Here is a 19216-nt window from a genome sequence, read left to right on the forward strand (position 1 = left end):
GAACTTCCGGTATCCAGTCGCATACCGTCGGCCTCCCTCCTTTAATGTGCGGGGGCGAGAACGAAGGGGATGCGCAAACGCCTGTAAAAATGAAAGCGACGCTGCTCCGGATCGGGGGCGGGGAGTTGGGGAACAAGAGTCGAGGCGCTTCTAAACACTCCCGTCCCTCAGGAGGAGGAGGAGGGTTCCATTGGGAGCCAGAAGTGCGTTGCGCGGCAGGCTTTCCGTAAAGGTGGGCAGAAGTTCCCTCTTTGGGTTCCTCCAGCAAGTTCGGTGTCCGCTCAGCCTTCGGAGAGAGAAGCTGCGGCGGCAGACGGGATGGCGGCGGCGGCGGCAGGGGCTCTGTCTTCGCTCAGGCGCTGCGGGAAGGTAAATGTCGCCGTTCTTTTCCAGGGGCTCACCTGGGGGGAGGGGCTGTTTTCAGATCCAGGACGCAGCTGCAGGTGGAGGCTGTAGGTGAGCGGGTCGATCGGCTGCTTTGCAAGCAGATGGTCGCAGGTTCCAATCCCGGCATCTCGAGTCGGAAAGCTACCTCCAGTGCGAGAAGAGGGGCGTAGTCCAGATGTGCAAGATAGTCTGGTCCCTGGTAAGAGAGGGAGTCCTTTGTAAACCTCACCTGTACAGGTGAGCTGTGTCCAAGAACAAATCCAGTCACAGAGAAAGGTTCCCTTGTTGAATTTCAGGAGGATGCACGGGGAAAGGTGGTTAAACTGTTCTTGGACAAGAGGGCGTGGGTGCATAACGGTCTCCATGCGTTTTGGGATTTAGGAGGAACAGTTCCCAGAACGTGATTTCAAGATGCTGCTGAGTTCTGGCACCTCTCACTCTCTCTTTAGAAATGGATAAAGGGTGTGTTAGTGCGCAGGGGAGCCGTGAGGTGATCTCTCCTTCACCCCACACCCCTTTTCACTCTGTAGAGTAGGCTAAATTTGCATACCCTTTGTTAAGATGTGCCAGTAATAATAATAATCCTAACGCAACAGTTCTAAACATAAAGGTTTCCGCTCCACTGAACACTGACTGACTTCTGAATGAAAATGCATATACCGGTAACTGCTGCAAAGCTGGGTGTAACTAAGCATGGTCCTTTCAGTGATAATCAGGGCAGCACTATGAGATAGAAGTGTAGAATTAGCAGGATGCCCCCCCCCCCAGTCGGTGCATCAGGCCTGACTTACTACCTTCTGAAGAAAATTAATACACATTGCCAACTAAAGAGGGAACTACTATGAAGCTCTAAGTCCAGCACTACTAGCTGTTCAAGACTGGCTTGGGAAATACAACTTCATTCATGTAGGTCCTTTATTGTAAGAATGAACAAGAAAACTTGGTAGCCCATATTTCAGTATTTTTGAAAAGAGAACACTTCAGTAGTGTTTTCTCCTAACTCACTTCATAAAAAATGGTAGACTGTGGTTCTAATCTCTTTAAAAAATTACATGTCTGTTACAAATGTAGACACATTGGTATTTTTAGTTGGTGTCTGTTCACAAAAAGATTGGATCCAGAAGAGGTCAAGCAGAACTCCACTGGTACATAAGACTAGTTAATCTATTGCAACATGAGCTTTCAATATTAGCCTGCTAAAACAGGGATAGAAAAAGGGCAAGTCCATTGGTCCAACAATATCTCACCAATTGCTAAGGTTTCTCACTAGTGATTTGCTCAGCCATCTGCATATTGTATACTGTAAAGAAAAGTGTGGCGATTCAGCTTGTTTGTTACCCAGAACAGGGATGAACCAGCTTTTTAACATTAGGAGTTTGTGCCTTTAACAATAGGGAGGGGTTTGTTTATTTATTTTTACAGTAATAGCTTCTGATGTTACTGTGCTCTGAAAAGCTATGTATGCTAAAAACCCCATCTATGCAACTGTTACATTAGGTACTTTAATGTAGAAAGGCTGGCCTTCCCTATTGTAGAAAACTATTATTATTTCAAACATAGTAGTCATCTACTGAGTTTTGTGTGAGATTCTGCAGTACAGAAGTATGTATTGTTTTTGGGTATTTACTTATTTTATGTGTGCTGACCCCTTTCAAGTGCCTAACCCTGGAGTGTGAACTTTCTACATAATTCAGGAGCTATTTGCAAATGTTCATGTATATTGCCCATTGTAAATTTTATAGTGGAAGATAGCTTAACAGGAAGTTGCCTCTTTTTATAAAGTGAGAGCAATCTTGGTCTACTTGCCTGTCAGCAAGAAATTGTTTAACATGAAGGTGGGTTGACTTGCAACTTAAAACCCAATCCTGTGTACTTTGCCCATATCTAAGCCCACCGAAACAGGTTTGCATGTATAAGCAAGCCACAGTTAAACTAAACAAACCATTTGCATTGAATCTGAATGTGTCCAATGTGTTTAAATCTGCATAGGACCTAACAACATAAATCAGGCCACTAGGCTCCAGTACTAAGCCCTTTTATATTATAGTTATTGTAGTTTTATATAGCACCTTCACTCTGCATGTCACTTTACAGAGCAACTAAACAAAAATCTGTGTAGATTCTTTATAATCTAGTTTTTTCAAAGAGGCTGAAGTTACCTTAACAAAATGGAAATGACCTTTCACTCTGTTCTGCCTGAAATTAAGTTTGGTCTGTTTCAATGTTAAATTTAAGCACATATGCTGTTAGATCTAAGCAAGTCAAAGGATTGTTGCACGATAATCCTAAACAGTTTTCTGTTGAAAGGTGTCTCTCCTAAGTGTTCTTAACATTAGGGGGGGGGGAGGCGTCTTACTTGTGTTCTCAGCAACAAAGCCAGAGAAATAAGATTGCATAAAACAAAGAATGAAAATCAGAATTTACAGTCTTGGACTATGCAAATGTTGTCTCACCATATGCGATCTTGAAGTTGTTCTTGTGCATGCTCACCAGTTGATTACTAAAGCAAAGCAAATGATAATCTGTATGTGTGACTCAAAAGATCTAACATGATCGACAGAGACAACTTCCACAACACCTGTAGCAACCCCCACATAAGTCAAGGGCATACTGTATTGCAGTGGTAGCCAACATGGTGCAATCCAGATACTTTATTGCACATTCCCACCACCCCTGACCGTGGCTTTGCTAGTTGGGGCTGATGGGAATTGGAACCCAAAACTTCAGGAAGGCACTGTTCCTGATACATGGCTGACTTTCATCCTGTTTATATTCTGAAGTATCTTGTAGGATACTTTTGTTCACTTGGGAGCATAGTTTCTTTCCCCAGTACCCCAAATTATAATATCCATCCTTGCGCACAATCCAAGTCTAGTGATGTGCTCATTAGTCACCTTGGTCAGAGTCTGCCCTTGCTTTCTGTAGCATGATAGAGATTTCATGGATATACTGTATCTTATTTGTAAGGTAAAGGTAAAGGGAGCCGTGACCAGGGTGGATAAAAATCAATGATTTTTTTAAAAAAATCAAAAAAATCGGATTTTTTTGATTTAAATCGGATTTTTTTGATTTAAATCGATTTTTTTGATTTAAATTGGATTTTTTTTAAATAAAATGCTTTTTGAGGAAAACATATTACCATCCAAAGGTTATTCCATCATGAAATAAAGATTAGTTTTTTTAATTATGTAGTATAAGGTTGTACTGTATATGTTTAATTTTGGGGGTAAATAAATTCCATTAATCCATTCACCTCTTCCAGAGGTTTTTGTAAGATTATTGGGCAGTTTCTCTGCCTACAAGATATTATCACAGGTGCTTGGTTTACTTTTGCAGTTCTCAAAACTGAATTTGACTCAACAGAGATCACATGCCTCTTCTTCACAGCAAAAATGTTATAACATGAACAGAGTTGAGAAAAAGACCTTAATCTTATTGTTCTACAAACCTATGAATACAGAAGCAACCCCTTCAGTGCTAAGTTTCAAGAAGTTCAGTGAATAGAATAGAAACAATATTTTTCTGATTGTTTGGACAGTATTTAAGTTTTTCATGTGTAGACTGGGCTGACAGTCTAAGTTTCTTAAAATATATATATTTTGTTTTTGTTTAGCCAAATTAGTTAACAAACATGGATGTTTGTTTAAGCAAATAACATTTGCTGAAATGTTATTGTTTCAGTTGAATAAATCTATTTAAATTGTTATTATTAAGGTAATGATTATTTTTCTCCTTCCTAAGTACAACAGTAAAGTTGTCCAAATATGAATGATTAACCTATTAAACTGGGGATAAAAAAACTAATATGAAAAGTTGTTATTCTAAAAATCTTCATCTACTTGCATAATAATGTTATACCAGCAAGAATTAGTCTTTATGATTTAAATCAACTATGATTTAAATCAAGCCTTACTGACTAGTGATTTAAATCGTGATTTAAATCGTGATTTAAATCAGTTTGATTTAAATCAAATCCACCCTGGCCGTGACCATTCGGTCCAGTCACGGATGACTGGGATTGCGGCGCTCATCTCGCTTTACTGGCCGAGGGAGCCGGCGTACAGCTTCCGGGTCATGTGGCCAGCATGACTAAGCCGCTTCTGGAGAACCAGAGCAGCACACGGAAATGCCGTTTACCTTCCCGCTGTAGCGGTACCTATTTATCTACTTGTACTTTGACGTGCTTTCGAACTGCTAAGTTGGCAGGAGCAGGGACCGAGCAACCGGAGCTCAACCTGTCGCGAGGATTCAAACCACTGACCTAATTGGCAAGCCCTAGGCTCTGTGGTTTAGACCACAGCGCTACCCACGCCCCTATCTTATTTGTAGCTTCAGGTTAATATTATTTTCTCTAGTAATATTGTTCTCTCCTTCTTAAAATATGTTTTGTCCACAGCTGAGATGGAATATGCTTCCATGCATAAACTTTTGCATGAGGCAACCCAGTTCCTTTAAATCTTCCAAATCTGAGGCTTTACCAAACCTAGCCAGTGAGGGAGTAACCTGTGCTCCACTTCAGACATTTACAGAAGAGGAGATCATGATCAAAGAAACGGGTAATGTATTTGAATTCAATCACTATGGGCAAAGTCTGCCATGACTAAATCAATTATTTTCTACATGGCATGTGATTTATAATAATGCACTGAAGAGAATGAATCACTTCCATAAGCAAGAAATTCGCCCCCACCACATAAATTGTTAGCTCATTTTCAAAAAGATGTTTTGAAGAATTAAATGTCGGTTTAAGTCTATGTACACAATTCTGTGTTACATTCTAGGCAGAGGGGATAAATACTATTACCTTTCCCCCACTACACCATGGTAAACTTCAATCAAAAGACCTAAATCTAACTGTAACCACTAGTGCTATCTTACCTACATTTGTGAATTTTATATCTGTTAAATTTCTGGCTTCACTGCAACTTAAGGCCAACAATGAGATTCTTTATATCTTTTCTTCCTTATAGTGAAAAAGTTTGCTCATGAGCGAGTTCTACCATTAGTACAGAAAATGGATGCTGATGCAAAAATGGACGATTCTATTCTACAAGGCCTATTTGAACAAGGGGTTTGTACATATTTTGGTGTTTTTAATGCAATATGTAACTTCTTCCCTTTGCACACTGAGTACTGTACGTATACATTTATAACATTATGAGCAAAAGGATGAATGATATAATTGAAAAATGGTCTGCTGACTGCTAGCTTTCATTCTGTTTTTCTGTAAATATTTGTAGCTTTTCTAATTCTTAGCAGATAGAAAATTTATGCGGTTGTTTCATTGGAGGTAGATTTCAGGGGGAAACATTTGGTGACTAAGGTTACATCCTGACCCCACTTACATGGGAGCAAGCCCAAATGAGTGGACATGGTTGCTTCTGAGTGAGCATGGTTAGGATTGCACTTTGGGGCATTTTGATTAATCTGAGAGGCACAAGTAACAATTATGTGTTAGTATTATGCCACTCTGATTCCAATTTGCTGTTTCAGGAGTACAACAGCACAAACAAATCTGTAGGATCACAGTATTGGATCTCAAACTTGAGCATGCTGATAGCCAAACCTTGTGAACATTTCCTTAGAGTTCAGTGGGAGGCTGTGATTATAGGAGGGTACACATGAAAATTCCTTTCGGAATCAATAAGTGGTATTCAGCTAAATTTTACTCGGAGTAGACCCATTGAAACTAATTGAAATGAGTCATGTTCGTTAAAATTCATTGGGCCTTCTCTGGATTGGGCCTTAGTAGAATACTCTTTTTTTTCTAGCAAAGATTATGGAAGTTGAGTAGAAGTCAGAATTCATAAGGTTTCTCCACCCACTCCTAACAATAGCTTGCTCTTTCTTTTTCAGTTGATGGGTATTGATCTTGATCCCAAATATGGAGGAACTGGGTTTTCTTTTTTTTCCAATATTCTGGTGGTTGAGGAGTTGGCCAAGGTTGATCCATCTGTAGCGCTTATGTGTGAACTCCAGAATACCTTAACCAATAAATTGTTTACGACGTACGGCACAGAAGAACAAAAGCAAACCTATTTGCCTAGACTGGCAAAAGACATGGTAGGTGAAGCATATTGGCACATAAGTTAAGTATGCATTTGCAGAATTTCCACCTTAAGGAACAAACTGCAGAAACCTATGTAGATTTATTTAGGAGTAAGTTCCACCAATTTACTGAAACTTACTCTCAAGTAAGCATGCATAGGATGCTCCATCCACAGCCTAGCCCTAGTTAAACTAAACCAGTTGAGTTTAGGCATATTTGTGTCTCATTGACTCCTGTGAGTCTTAGGTTGGGTAAAAGAGATGTTTACAGCGAAATCATTCAAGTTTTTGGAGCTAAACTCTTAATTTTCATCACCCTTAAAGAGGCCACTAAACTGGCCCGTGACAGAGCTTTTTGTATATTTCTCACTGCCAATGCACAACATAACAGTGTCACTGTTATTGCAGCAGCTGTTCCCCCTTTCCTCCATAGCACTGCTGTACAACGGTAGACGTGTGACTTTGTTCAGGATGAATGAGAATGTGGAATTCTAGGAAACTGTTTGCTCTGATTAAAACAATAAGTAGTAACAGCCCTTCTTTGTTTTCCAACCAGTGCCATCCAAGAAAGGGTTGGGTGTTTTTTTTAATTGGAGTGGTGCGAAAATATTAAGAGACACTATATTGTGTAAATACTTGTCTTGTGGATTAAATATGCCACTGGTTGAAAAATAATGCTTTCTTACTTGATTACTTTGCTGTACCTATGTTTTCAAAATGTTTGCAGAGTGAATGTATCTAGTGACTTGACTTTATTTTAAAATGATAGATTGGCAGCTTCTGCCTTTCGGAGCCTGGTTCTGGCAGTGATGCATTTTCCTTGAAGACTCGTGCTGAAAAGAAGGGGGACTACTATATCATCAGTGGGTCAAAGATGTGGATTAGCTTTGCTGAGCATGCAGGAGTGTTTTTGGTGATGGCAAATGCCAACCCTTCCGCAGTAAGTAGCTAAAAGAGTTATTGCTTGATTTTACTAAGGCACTGCATCAAGATTAATTACAAGGTATAAACTAGACTTCTACCTTGTTTATACTGGCAGTCTACCTTTTTCTTCCTGTATCCTCAATTTAGGGGATTTATTCTGTTGCTTTGGAAATTTAGGAACCCCCCCTCTCCCCCCCCCGATCCCTGCTGCCTTGCCCTAGTGTTTTCCTTACCCTATTTGCATCTGAGAAGTCCTGTCTGGACTGGAGTATCCATATTAGTGAGTAAAAAGGTAAAGGTGCGGATGGTGCTGTGGTCTAAACCACTGAGCCTCTTGGGCTTGCCGATCAGAAGGTCAGTGGTTTGAATCCCCACAACAGGGTGAGCTCCCATTGCCCTGCCAACCTAGCAGTTCAAAAGCACACCAGTGGAAGTAGTTAAACAGGGACCGCTGCAACGGGAAGGTAAATGGCGTTTCCGTGTGCTCTGGTTTCCGTCACAGTGTTTTGTTGCACCAGAATCGGTTTAGTCATGCTGGCCACATGACCCGGAAAGCTGCCTGTGGACAAACGCCGGCTCCCTCAGCCTGAAAGCGAGATGAGCGCCGCAACCCCATAGTCACCTTTGACTGGACTTAACCGTCCAGGGGTCCTTTACCTTTTAATAGTGAGTGACAAAGGACAAATCACGCATTACAGTGGACCCTTGGGTTGCGTTACCTTCAGGTAGCGTACCTTTCGGGTTGCGAGCGCGGTAAACCCGGAAGCGCAGAAGCGGCGCCTCTACTTGCGGATTTTTCGGGGTACGTACGGACCCCCGAACGAATTACATTCGTATCCAGAGGGTCCACTGTATGCTTAATACATAGCATGCAGTTATGTGTCTTTGAGTTTTAAAAATAATTACAGCTTGAGTGCCAAGAAGATTAGTGCTCAAGCTCTTGGTATCTTGCATGGTTGCTACTTTACGCTTGCGTCTGCTTAGAGGTTGCGGTGACGGATTGTTCCATTAATTGAAACAAAATTAAAAAATCTTTCCAGTAGCACCTTAGAAACCAATTAAGTTTGTCATTGGTATGAGCTTTTGTGTGCATGCACACTTCTTCAGATACCCGAAAGCTCATACCAATGACAAACTTAGTTGGTCTCTAAGGTGCTACTGGAAGGAATTTTTTTATTTTGTTTCAACTATGGCAGCCAACACGGCTACCTACCTGTTCCATTAATTGTTAGCAACTTACTTACTGAAATATTCATACTCTAGGAATTTCCAGGATATTTTTTATTCATTTTGGTATATTATTAGCTACCTTGATTTTCATTTCTGGGGGGTGGGAAGAGGAACAACAGCATACACACATGAACTAAAATAAAAAGCTGTAAGTTGAGAGCAACAGTTTGGCTCCCAAACAAATCTGCTCCCGAACGCTGCAAACCCAGGAGTAAGCGTTCCAGTTTGCGAACGTTCTTCAGATGCTGAACGCCTGACTTGCTCCTGCAGCCAATCAGAAGCTGCGCCTTGTTTTTTGAACAGTTTCAAGAACGGATTAAGTTCGACAACCAAGGTACCACTGCAGTCAATTTCACAGTTAAAAGCGTTTACAATAAAAACAAATCCATGTATAAAACTAAATCTGTAAATAGAAATAATTTCAGATCTAATACAGACACAGATTGGGATAAAGATCTTCACTTAAATGGCATATTGAAAAGGAAAGACTGGTCATCCAAGGTCAGCCTTGGATGGGTGAATTCTGGTTTCTCGCAGCTTCTCGTTTTTCCAGTATTAAGTTGGGTTCTCCATAGTTCTACATAAGTTTCCTAATTTTTTTTAAAGGTACTCACAAACATTTGTTAGCATTTTATTGTATTGTGCCCTTTTTGGTTTGGAACGCTACCTAATATAATGAGTTTTTTGTTCTGTGTTTTTACTAATATATGCATTTTCATGCAATCTTAACCTTACATTACTTGGTTGGAAAACTGCCCTGCAAAAATCAGAGAAGTGCAGATTTCAAAGGATTGCTGCATTTTCAGAATGTGAGAATTAGGTAAAGGTAAAGAGACCCCTGACCATTAGGTCCAGTCGTGACCGACTCTGGGGTTGCGACGCTCATCTTGTGTTATTGGTCAAGGGAGCCGGCGTACAGCTTCCAGGTCATGTGGCCAGCATGACAAAGCCGCTTCGGGCGAACCAGAGCAACACATGGAAACACCGTTTACTTTCCCGCTGTAGCGGTACCTATTTATCTACTTGCACTTTGACGTGCTTTCGAACTGCTAGGTTGGCAGGAGCTGGGACCGAGCAATGGGAGCTCACCCCGTCGTGGGGATTTGAACTGCCAACCTTCTGATCGGCAAGCCCTAGGCTCTGTGGTTTAACCCACAGTGCCACCTAATAGAATTAGGTAGAACTACCTTTAAATGTGAATAGAATTAGAATAGAATTAGGTAGAACTGCCTTTAAATGTGAACTGAATCGAATTTCCACCCCATCCTTAATATCGGCACAGTTAATTTTCCGTATGTCTTTCCTTCCTAGGGCTATAGAGGAATTACCTGTTTCATAGTAGACCGTAATACAGAGGGCCTACACATAGGAAAGAAGGAGGATAAACTGGGAATCAGAGCCACATCTACATGTCCTGTAACATTCGAAAATGTGAAGGTGCAGTAGTCCTTTTAAAGCTGTGGAATTTGGCTAAGTTGCTGCAATGCCGTAGCTCAGTATGAACAGCTCAGTGCGATACAGTTGCATAAATTAGCATGAGTTTGGAAGATGAATGGTGCATTACTCGCAGGAGGTTGGCTTTAAAAAAAAACTTTTAGAAATACAGTATAGCAAATTTAGATTTGAATCACACACGACCTGTTGATTTATGATTGATCCAAATTTACAATACTTTTGTCAACCCAAAGCCATACTGTACAGTAGTTTGCTTTTTTATGTTCCTCGTAACCGAATGTAAAATACATGTTTGGCTCTGCAGTTGCCTGGATGCAGCATAGTGAGGTTGCCGGTTTTGAAGTCGTATTGTGGTTTGTTGCTTTGTTTGTGTGCGTTTTTGTAAACTGCTTTGGGAAGCATTTATGTTTGAAAGGTGGTCTGTATTTTTTAAATGAATAAATGTGGAGATGGAAGTAAAGGGCTATTAGCAATTAATTGATTTTGCTTAATTCCTCAGGTTCCTGTGACCAACGTGCTTGGGCAGGTTGGGCAGGGCTATAAGTATGCCATTGGAATGCTCAATACAGGAAGGATAGGAATAGCTGCACAGGTAAGTATCACTATAATTACTTAAGTTTTGCAGGCATAACGCAGAGTGTATACAGTTTTGACTGACCCCCACCAGTCCTGATCTCAAAAAGGATGTTGCAGAATTGTAACAAAAGCCCTTTTAAGTGTCATCAAGTTACAATTACCTGAATCAGGAGAGCCACCACTGTCCAGACACTGTGGCTGAAGGTTTGTATACTTGAAACCTATGACTCCCTCCCCCCCCATTATATGATTTGCAGCAGGATTGGGCCCTTCAGAACGTAGCAGAGAATGTGGGGCCACACGCTTCCCCTTCAGCCAGCTGTAATCATGTGAGGGGTTGAAAGCCTGATTATGGCTGAAGAGTCTTCCACGACTGTAGTTAAAGAGATTAGGAACTGGCTGCTGGATTGCATAATTCCCTACCTACATGCTCCTAGTCCTTCCTTTGTCTTGGAGAAATAAAGTGCACCTCATCACAGCTTAACATTCTTTAAGCACATAGGCTCGGACCCAACAATTACTGGGCATGCCCAATGGGATGTTTTGCCTCCCCCCCCTTTGAACAAGAGGTTTCCATGTGATACCTCAAGCTGATTTGAATAACCCCTTGGTTTCAGAAATGCTTTGTAATGCTCTTCCATGTGTCCTTGGGCACATGGAAGTAGTTGCATAGTTCTTTGAATTTTAGCCACAGTGACTAGGTTTCAGTCTCTTTGTTAGAAGTTCCCCTGCGTCACTCACACCAAGAGTATCTTAACTAAATACTTTGTTCCAACATCTTGAAGTAAAGAGAGATGTCATGAGCAAAAACCCAGGTTCCCTTCCTCTCCCCCCTATAAAAAAGCTGGTTTTAATTTATAATTTAATTAGCATATTATGAAAAAAAAACCTGAGCTATTAAGTTTGGGAGAACAGTATTAAAAAGTAAGTAACCTTATCAAGGCATTACACATTAATGTTGTTAGATTATCACTTTCCATATTAAGCAGTGAAATGGACTGCGGGCGACTGACTAGGTATTATTATGCTGTGTGATGGGGCATTGAAAATTAAATGAGTAAAATGAAAGTGACGGTGAGGTGTTCTTAGAAATACCTGACTTCTAGCTTCTTTCACTGCCTTTTGAATTCTGCATATAACAAGGTTTGCTGGGGGAATACAAAATCTCTCCAATCCTGTGGTTGATTATGGGCCCCTAACAACCAAACTCACTCCTGGCAATTGTCACAAAGCTTGTCTTGCCCTTTAAAAGAGGACTGTGACACTTTTCCAACCATATTAGTAACATTTGCTTTACGTTGTTGTTCATTCACAGATGTTGGGATTAGCACAAGGATGTTTTGACCACACCATCCGATATACAAAGGAGAGGTCCCAATTTGGAAAAATCATATTTGATTTTCAGGTAGCGATGATTGCATTCTGTAAAATGGGTCTAAAAACAAAGAAAAGAAAAGAAATGCTTTATCACAGCTGATATTTTGTAGGCCACAGTATTATAACTTCTTAACCACTGCCACGTTTTGTTTGAAGGACTACCTGTCAGTAGTAAATATGAAGAAAACATTTTAAGTAGTAATACATTTCTGACTATCTGTGCGGCATAACTTTCTATAACTTGAGTGAGAACTCCTCCAGCTACGAATTTTTACACAATTCTACCATGATGCAGTTATTTCTTGCATCATGGTAGAATTGTTTAAAAGCTCATTTGTAATTTATCACTCAAGCTACAATTTGGTTAACTACTGTAATATTTGCATTATTATGGGTTAAACCACAGAGCCTAGGGCTTGCCAATCAGAAGGTCGGCAGTTCGAATCCCCGCAACGGGGTGAGCTCTCATTGTTCGGTCCCTGCTCCTGCCAACCTAGCAGTTTGAAAGCACGTCAAAGTGCAAATAGATAAATAGGGGAAGGTAAACAGCATTTCCATGTGCTGCTCTGGTTCGCCAGAAGTAGCTTTGTCATGCTGGCCACATGACCTGGAAGCTGTACATCAGTTCCCTTGGCCAATAACGCGAGATGAGCGCCGCACCCCGATAGGGTTGGACACAATTGGACCTGATGGTCAGGGGCCCCTTTACCTTTTATTTCACTGTAGTTGCCATAGGATGTGTTTATAAAACGATATCTATAGTAATGATTTTCCCCTTGCTTTTTGGCTTGCTCTTTTGGCACTTTAGACTTCATTCCTTACCTGGAAATGAATATGGTTCTATTTACACTTGAGTAAACAAGCAAAGAATTGATAAATCAGTCACTCATCGGATCAAGAACTGAGCATTATACTTGACAGCTGGGGAAGGGAGGGTGATTTTCTCATGCAAGTTTAGTTTTACTTGGAACTTGTTTCTTTCAAGGGAATGCAACATCAGATTGCTCAAGTGGCTGTACAGATAGAAGCTGCAAGATTGTTAACCTACAATGCAGCTCGACTTGCAGAAAGCGGAAGGCCATTCATAAAAGAGTCAAGCATGGCCAAGTATTATGCAGCGGAGGTAAGCTGTATTTGAGGTTCTTTTTTTGCCTTTTCTTTTTCAACATAATTGAACTGCGGCTTTATATTATTATTTTCTTTAATTTACAGATAGCTTATCATGAGACATCCTGAAGCAGTTTGCAATAAAAACATATATGGAACAATTGCCTTTAAATACAATTAAAACATTTGCCTACATAAAACAATCATATACACACTTTGAACAAGATAAATATATCGCTGGATTGTAATGGAACCGCAAAGTGGCTTACAAAAAGAACGAAACAAGAAAATCGCCCATTAAAAACAGCATTTTAAACATTTTTAAAATTATTAAAATCAGCAATAAGCCAAATACCTGATTAAAACATTCTACGTGGCACCAACCTGATGTCAGTATTTTCACGGTCAGGATAGTATTGATTTGAATCGAGCAAAGTCACAGCATGCTTCATGTGTTTTTTGCAGGTTGCTACTCTAACAACAAGTAAATGTATTGAATGGATGGGCGGAGTTGGCTTCACAAAAGATTATCCTATTGAAAAATATTACAGGGATTGCAAGATTGGTAAGTAGCAGTTCCTTATAGATCATCTGTTGAAAATGAAAACTTAGCATTTTTTTATCTAGTTTGAGTTTGAAAGTTATCGACAAAGCAGTTTTGCCATTCTCCATCTCCTGATGTGGATATTGAGTGGCAAGTCTATAAGAATCTGGAAGTCTGATTGTTTCTCTAGTTTTGATCTACATTCTTAGCCACACCAGGTTCCTGACCCTCTTCACTGTCCCAGCTTAAGATACTACTCACAGGCAAACTGATTAGATACCTTAGCTTGTTCATTATGCAGAATGTAGATCTGATAGTCTCTTCGCATACAGCTGCATAGGCAAATCCTTGCTACCTGCCCCACCATGCGGCTATATTATTCGCTTCCAATCCTTAGCTGCTCAGAATTGCATGACTGAAAAGCAGGCCTCATGCCTCTGGATGTGGAAGATATAGGGACTAATTTCTGTTAGGAAATGCATTGTGCTTTCTTCAGCAAAATGATGACCAGCCCTATCTATGCTAGGCTGTACAAATCTCTGTCAATATCACAGTCTCATCAGTCACTGATCTGCAGCCTGCCATAATGGACCGACTATTAAAATTTGTGCAAGAGGATATGAAAGCGATACCTACTTAACACATACAAGTTATAGGGTGGAATCGAACATTCGTGAGTAGACTTCTGCTTGCACAACAGGACTTCTTATTCCTCCCTCCTACAGCCCCCACATGCCTCCCAAATCTGCACTGGAGGGACCCCCCAGTCCCTCAGAGCGGTTTTGTGGGTGGCTGCAGAAAAAAGGGAGAGAGAGCCAAAGTCCTGTTCTGCAAACGGAAGTCTGCTCCACGACCACACGGTCACCGCTGGAGTCAATCCATAACTTTTGTGAGCTTGCCCTTGCATCTTCCTTTGTAATAAAACCATGCCACATTCAAAGTTTCTATTAAATTGTTTAACATACTGCACTGATCATAAAAAATACTCCAGCTGTAGAACTTGAGGCTGCATTATTGGATCTTTTTCGCTCTGCCTGTGTTACGTATCTTTTCCTCATATCTAATGTTTACCAAAACACGTTTAAATCACTCTTTATCACTGCTTATATCATTGCTTCATTTATTCCCCCACCCTGATGGTTTGTTTTAGGTACCATATATGAAGGAACCTCAAATATCCAGCTGAACACAATTGCAAAATGCATTGCTCAAGAATACTGAAATTCAAGAGATTTAATTACCGCTGCAGTACCTGTCAGAATCATGGGTTATCTCTTCATGTCCAATTTCTAAGACAAAATAAGAAAAATTGTGGTACTTTTAAATATGTACAAGACTGCAGCATAAGTGGCTAGACTGTTACACTTCAGTAATGTACCATAATAACTAATTTTCCCAACTACATAATGATACTGGGTGTTGAAATCAGCCTTCTTCTGTATCTACACATTGGGGTTTGTAGAACTGGTAACTTCAGTTGATTCTGGGCTATCAAGGCTTCTCTGCTTTTCCATGTGGGCTCTTTGAACTTTTGCACCTGCCTATCAAGATCCAACACAAAAATATATAAACTGAAAAAGAACGTATCCAAGAAATCTCTGAAATTCTATTCACACAAGTGTGATGGCCCTGATCACATGGGAGCTGTAATGAAGTTACACTAAAAAATACCCTACAACCCATAGATGTCGGTGAACTACACAAGTATCAATGGTAGGTGCTTGAAAACATGGCCTAAACACTCTGGGCGGCTTCCAACAGAATACTAAAACACAATAATCCATTAAGCATTAAAAGCTTCCCTAAACAGGGCTGCCTTCAGGTGTCTTCTAAAAGTCTGGTAGTTGTTTTTCTCTTTGACATCTGGTGGGAGGGCATTCCACGGGGCGGGTGCCACTACCGAGAAGGCCCTCTGCCAGGTTCCCTGTAACTTGGCTTCTCGCAGCGAGGGAACCCGGGCAGAACGATGGGGGTGGAGATGCTCCTTCAGGTATACCAGATCGAAGCCGTTTAGGGCTTTAAAGATCAGCATCAACACTTTGAATTGTGCCCGGAAATGTACTGGGAGCCAATGTAGGTCTTTCAAGACCAGTGTTATGTGGTCTTGGCAGCCGCTCCCAGTCACCAGTCTAGCTGCCGCATTCTGGATTAGTTTAGTTTCCAGGTCACTTTCAAAGGTAGCCCCACGTAGAGCACATTGCAGTAGTCCAAGCGGGAGATAACTAGAGCATGCACCACTCTGGCAAGACAGTCTGCAGGCAGATAGGGTCTCAGCCTGCATCCCAGACGGAGCTGATAGACAGCTGCCCTGGACACAGAATTGACCTGCGCCTCCATGGACAGCTGTGAGTCCAAAATGACTCCCAGGTTGCACACCTGGTCCTTCAGGGGCACAGTTACCCCATTCAGGACCAGGGAGTCCTCCACACCTGCCCACCTCATGTCCCCCACAAACAGTACTTCTGTCTTGTCAGGATTCAACCTCAATCTGTTAGCCGCCATCCATCCTCAGGCTCCAGCCACCTCCAGAATAAGCAATGTTCTGAAGTGGATGATGGGGGTGGGGAGGAAGCCTACTTTGTGTTAGGTAATGCACACATTTTGGAAGAAGCACAACACATTAAAAGGCACCCCCAAAAAGAGGAGACCAGAAATCCAGCAGGCACAAGTTGAATTTTTGGTTGTTTCTGCCATCTTAGAAGAGGCATTCTCCTCTGTGTGACAGAAGATGTGATCTTTCTCTTCGATGATTCATTTATTTCCCACCTTTCTTATCTTATGGTTTCATGTGGTTTCCAGGCAGTTTCCTCTCCAGGCACCAGCCAGACCCAGACCTACTTGGCTTCAACCAAGTGGTGGCCTCATGTGCCTTCCCTCTGCAGCCTGGGAGTGCTGCCTGTATTCTTTTTTTAAAGAAATGCTTGTATTAAAAAAATAATTGCAACGATCTGCAAGTTTAATAGAGCCATCTTTAAAATTTATTAAAATGTTTCAGATGGAGTAATCTGATTGACAAAACATTGCAGCCCCAGTAATAAGTGGTAGCATTACTCTTTAATCTGGCAGTAATTGGCTATACCATTTCGGTGACAATGTCCCCACTGTGCCTTCAATCAATCTAGCTGTATTAAAAAATATGGAAAGCTTGTCCTTGTTACATTTGGACTCCCTTCGTGGGTTTAGAACAAGTATAGCCACATAGTCCATTTATACGATGTACAAAGCTGCTCATGAAAACTGTCCAGCTACCGTACTTGATTCAACATACTGTTCATGCCTCTGCTTTTGCTATACAGTATATCTGTTACAGTGCCTGCATTTGCCTCTTTCTTTTCTTGAGGGGCTCTGGGTCTTTTAACATCTGCATGTCAGTCAGAGATTCAGCAGGCAGAACTTTCCTTTCCTTATAACAACTCATGCCTGGGAAAGCTTTCTTTAAATTCTCGCTAGGAGGCAGCTTTTAAAAAGCAGAAATCCACTTTCAGCAAGGGGGGAATGTTACAACCCTAACTTGAAATGGCTTTTGCATTAAGCATCTAGCATACAAGTTTTTATCACTTTGAACTGTGTGTTTATTATATCTGCTTTGGGCTGTATGCAGCTGATCGGAATCCGATTCCTTCTAAAACCCTTGGTGAATATTTCAAGTTAAAGGCACAGTTTGTATAAAGAGCATCTCTAACATGAAGTATTTTTGTACAGCACGCTTACTGCGTGCATTGTTACAAATATTTTTGTATGTCTTCTACCATGATTGTACACCCCACAAAGTGGCTATAAAAGTGATTAAATGCAAATGCATCTACTAAGTGAAAGTGGAATAAAACTGTAAAATAAGTTTGTGGTTGATGAATGCCATACACACAACATCTTCTCAATTAACAAAGCATATGATAATGTCTTCTGACTGTGGTGTGTGCTGTCTATCCATCTACCCCACAACTACATTCCATGGAGATAGTACTTGATGCATGATCTAGTGTGGCACAGTAAGGCCTAGATGCCTTTCTCACTGTCTCTTTCTCTTCTTTCTTCTCTGGCACACATTGCTATCTCTTGCTGTTCTTTTGCTTTCCTAATTTTTTCATAGGCTGACATTGGAAGGTTTTTGCAAATGCAAGCACAATTCATACAAGATCGCTTTCTGCACCTGGACAAGAACACACATATGGGATTCTCTTAGTTTCTTCTCTGCTCTTTCTTTCTTTCTTTCTTTGGCATCAAGGTATCCTTAAAGGCATCCCAAAAGCTTTTTTAAAAAAATTCTGTCACAGTCAAGAAAACGGATTATGAGTAATGTTAACACAAAGACTAAACCAGCTGAACAACAAGGATACATTTGTGATCTTGGTTCAGAATGAGAAGCTAAGCAATAATGGAAATGGACTTGGCTATGGCATTTAGATGGTTCTGTACGTCCTGTTTATTCACAAATAATGCTGACTCTTCTCAGGTGCATGTATGATTATAACAAAGTAAATCCATTAGGAGTGTTCTTTTGGCAGTTTTGTCATTTTGGACTTGTTAAGTTGGTTCTACGTTGGTTTTGAAATTGGGTGGCAAATTGCCTCTAGCAACTTACTTGGAATAAAATATTTTCAGATGCATACATTTTCCTCACCCTAAAGTTGTCTATTTATGGGGCAGGGGAAGCAAATTGCATTGGCAACCTATTTGAATGTAGCATTCCCATGTTTCCCCCTCATGGGATGGTTTGTAAAAGGTATTGCATAAGCAAGAATGATGCACTGGAGTCAATCTTGACTTTTTAGTTTCGAGTGTGATTGCTTACCTTTTCCTCCTCTTAAGCCAGCCACTAGAGGGACATCCATCTACCAGTAAACAGGCTGAACATATCCAAATCTATACAGTAGAGGGCATAGGAGCTCTTCCATACAGGCCATTTTTTAAAAAATAATAATAAATGCCTAAATCACTGTCACATTGAAGATACTGGAGGGAGAAAGATGTGGGAAAGTGTGCCAAAAAAGCCTGCCAGTGTAGAAATAATTAAATGTATGCCTTTCCTTTTTTTAAGGTTAACAGTAAGTCCTCTTTGGCACCAGAGCGAGTTGACTTTTTATGTAGTGAAGTGTTCATTCATTATGTCTTTTCTTGCTGTTAGGCTTCAGTTTTTCATTAGGACCAAAACGCAGCTGGCTTGCTCTTTTTTTCTTCCGGGGTTGGGAAGGGGAGAGACAAAGTGTGCTCCCCTCCTCCATCTCTCACATAGGAAGCTGGTTTAAACTGAGTCGGCCCATTAGTCTGTCTATCTCAGTACTGTACTTCCTTTCCACACTGCCTGCCAGTAGCTCTCCGGGGAATTCAGGAAGGGGTCCTTCCCAGCCCTACCTGCAGGTGCCGGTGATTATATCTGCATGCAAAGCATGTGCTCAACAGACCACTAAGCTAGAACCTTGTATCTCACTAGGCAATTGCATAAACTTACAAATTTTCTGGAGGCCATCTGGTCTGACTTGCTTTCACCCAGAAGCAAAGTCTTCTGTATCAATTATTCCTATAAGGTTAATTCATGTCTAGTTGACTTAGCAGTAGATGTGGGCTTAT

At 41.0% G+C, this 19216-nt stretch overlaps 1 protein-coding gene across 1 annotated transcript; it reads left to right on the top strand.

Annotated features, from left to right (window-relative positions):
* Nucleotides 1–175: 175 nt before the first annotated feature.
* Nucleotides 176–17403, top strand: ACADSB (acyl-CoA dehydrogenase short/branched chain). Its single transcript, XM_035138454.2, has 11 exons — nt 176–369; nt 4784–4943; nt 5358–5458; nt 6244–6450; nt 7205–7375; nt 9901–10026; nt 10544–10636; nt 11936–12025; nt 12983–13120; nt 13570–13669; nt 14799–17403. Exons 1-11 carry the CDS (start codon nt 319–321, stop codon nt 14867–14869), a joined length of 1308 nt encoding a protein of 435 aa, XP_034994345.1. The 5' UTR covers nt 176–318; the 3' UTR covers nt 14870–17403.
* The last annotated feature ends 1813 nt before the right edge of the window (nt 17404–19216 follow it).

The sequence above is a fragment of the Zootoca vivipara genome, chromosome 5, assembly GCF_963506605.1.
Source record: "Zootoca vivipara chromosome 5, rZooViv1.1, whole genome shotgun sequence".
Lineage (NCBI taxonomy): Eukaryota > Metazoa > Chordata > Lepidosauria > Squamata > Lacertidae > Zootoca > Zootoca vivipara.